Source organism: Microtus oregoni, unplaced genomic scaffold, assembly GCF_018167655.1.
Source record: "Microtus oregoni isolate MIOR12 unplaced genomic scaffold, Mior012 000015F_ref0000493, whole genome shotgun sequence".
In the NCBI taxonomy this organism is placed as follows: Eukaryota; Metazoa; Chordata; class Mammalia; order Rodentia; family Cricetidae; genus Microtus; species Microtus oregoni.
Window position 1 is genome coordinate 24886956 of NW_024543074.1, and position 1851 is coordinate 24888806.

At 37.5% G+C, this 1851-nt stretch overlaps 1 protein-coding gene across 1 annotated transcript; it reads left to right on the plus strand.

Moving 5' to 3' along the window:
* Positions 1 to 325: 325 nt before the first annotated feature.
* Positions 326 to 1264, plus strand: LOC121456397 (olfactory receptor 1468-like). Its single transcript, XM_041664496.1, has one exon. The coding sequence runs from the start codon at positions 326 to 328 to the stop codon at positions 1262 to 1264; it is 939 nt and encodes a 312-aa protein (XP_041520430.1).
* The last annotated feature ends 587 nt before the right edge of the window (positions 1265 to 1851 follow it).

The window sequence follows — 1851 nt, forward strand, 5'->3', positions numbered from 1 at the left end:
GCTCCCTTAACTAAGATTTGTGCTTCCTTGCTCCATTTGCACTCATGTGTATGAACTCAACATCCCTATGAATATAATCAAAAATAAAAGAATATATTTAAAAGAAAAGACATAATAAAATAACACATCATGATATGTAAAAAAAAGGGAAGTTGAAAAAAATCATGAATGATTGGAATGATTATAAACATTTGGAATCTGAGAATTTAATTACAACGGTAACTATCAGATCAATTGTAGAATATGTATCTTAGATATACATTCATTTTTATTTTGAATTTTAATGAACCCTATTATTTTCTCATTAGGATACTGGAGATAAAATATGAAAATGAACAACAAAACTGTTATCTCCCAGTTCCTCCTCCTGGGTCTGCCCATCCCTCCAGAGCACCAGCACCTGTTCTATGCCCTGTTCCTGGCCATGTACCTCATCACTGTCCTGGGGAACCTTATCATCATCATCCTCATTATACTGGATTCCCATCTCCATATGCCTATGTACTTGTTTCTAAGCAATTTGTCCTTCTCTGACCTTTGCTTTTCCTCTGTCACAATGCCCAAATTGCTGCAGAACATGCAGAGTGAAGACACATCCATCCCCTATGCAGGTTGTCTAACACAAATGTACTTTTTAATGGTTTTTGGAGACATGGAGAGTTTCCTTCTTGTAGTTATGGCTTATGACCGCTATGTGGCCATCTGTTTCCCCCTTCATTACACCAGCATCATGAGTCCCAAACTCTGTGTGTGTCTTATGGTATTCTGCTGGGTTCTTACCCTGCTGTATTCCATGTTGCACACTCTGCTCTTGGCTAGATTGTCATTTTGTGAAAACAACCTGATCCCCCAGTTTTTCTGTGATATATCTGCTATGCTCAAGTTGGCTTGCTCTGACACTTATATTAATGAATTAATGATATTTATAATGGGGGGACTTGTTAGTGTCATCCCATTCTCACTCATCATTGTATCCTATGTACAAATTGTCTGCTCCATCCTAAAGGTTTCATCTGCTCGGGTTATCCACAAGGTCTTCTCCACCTGTGGCTCCCACCTGTCTGTGGTCTCACTGTTCTATGGGACAATTATTGGTCTATACATATGTCCATCAGCTAACAACTCCACTGTGAAAGATACTGTCATGGCCATGATGTGCACTGTGGTGACTCCCATGCTGAACCCCTTCATCTACAGCCTAAGGAACAGGGATATGAAAGAGGCCTTGAAAAATATCCTTTGCAAAAAGAAAATCTCTTTATAATGACAACACTTGGATTTTAACTTAAACTTATCTAGTAAATATATTGACATTAATGATAAAATGTATGTGTGAAATGTTTTACATTCAATAACACACTACATTATATTTCTGTTGCAAACAGGAATTTTTCAAAGTATTTCAGTTAGAGAATGGGACCTTAGTGACACAGTAATGCCATCCTCTGCCTTTCCTGTGTGATTCTAGAATATCATTAGGTAAGAGCCACTGTTTTATCAGATCTCCGTCCTTCACATTCTTGTTACCCAAAATGTTTCTGATTTTATGCAAATTTCTGTGTTGAATGCAGTATATTTTTAAAATATAAATAAACGATTTATCATGGTCCTATGGTGATGCTAATATTTTTCAGTTTATTTTTCTCACATACAGTACATCCTGACCACAGTTTCTCCTCCCTTCACTCTTTGCATTACCTCTCCAACATCCCTTCTCTCCCAGATCACTCCTCTTCCATTTCCTTTCAGAAAAGAACAGGGATCTCAGCGATATCAACTGAACAGAGCATAACAAGATGCAATAAGACTAGATAGAAACACTTATATTAAGGCTGGACAAGGCAACTCAGT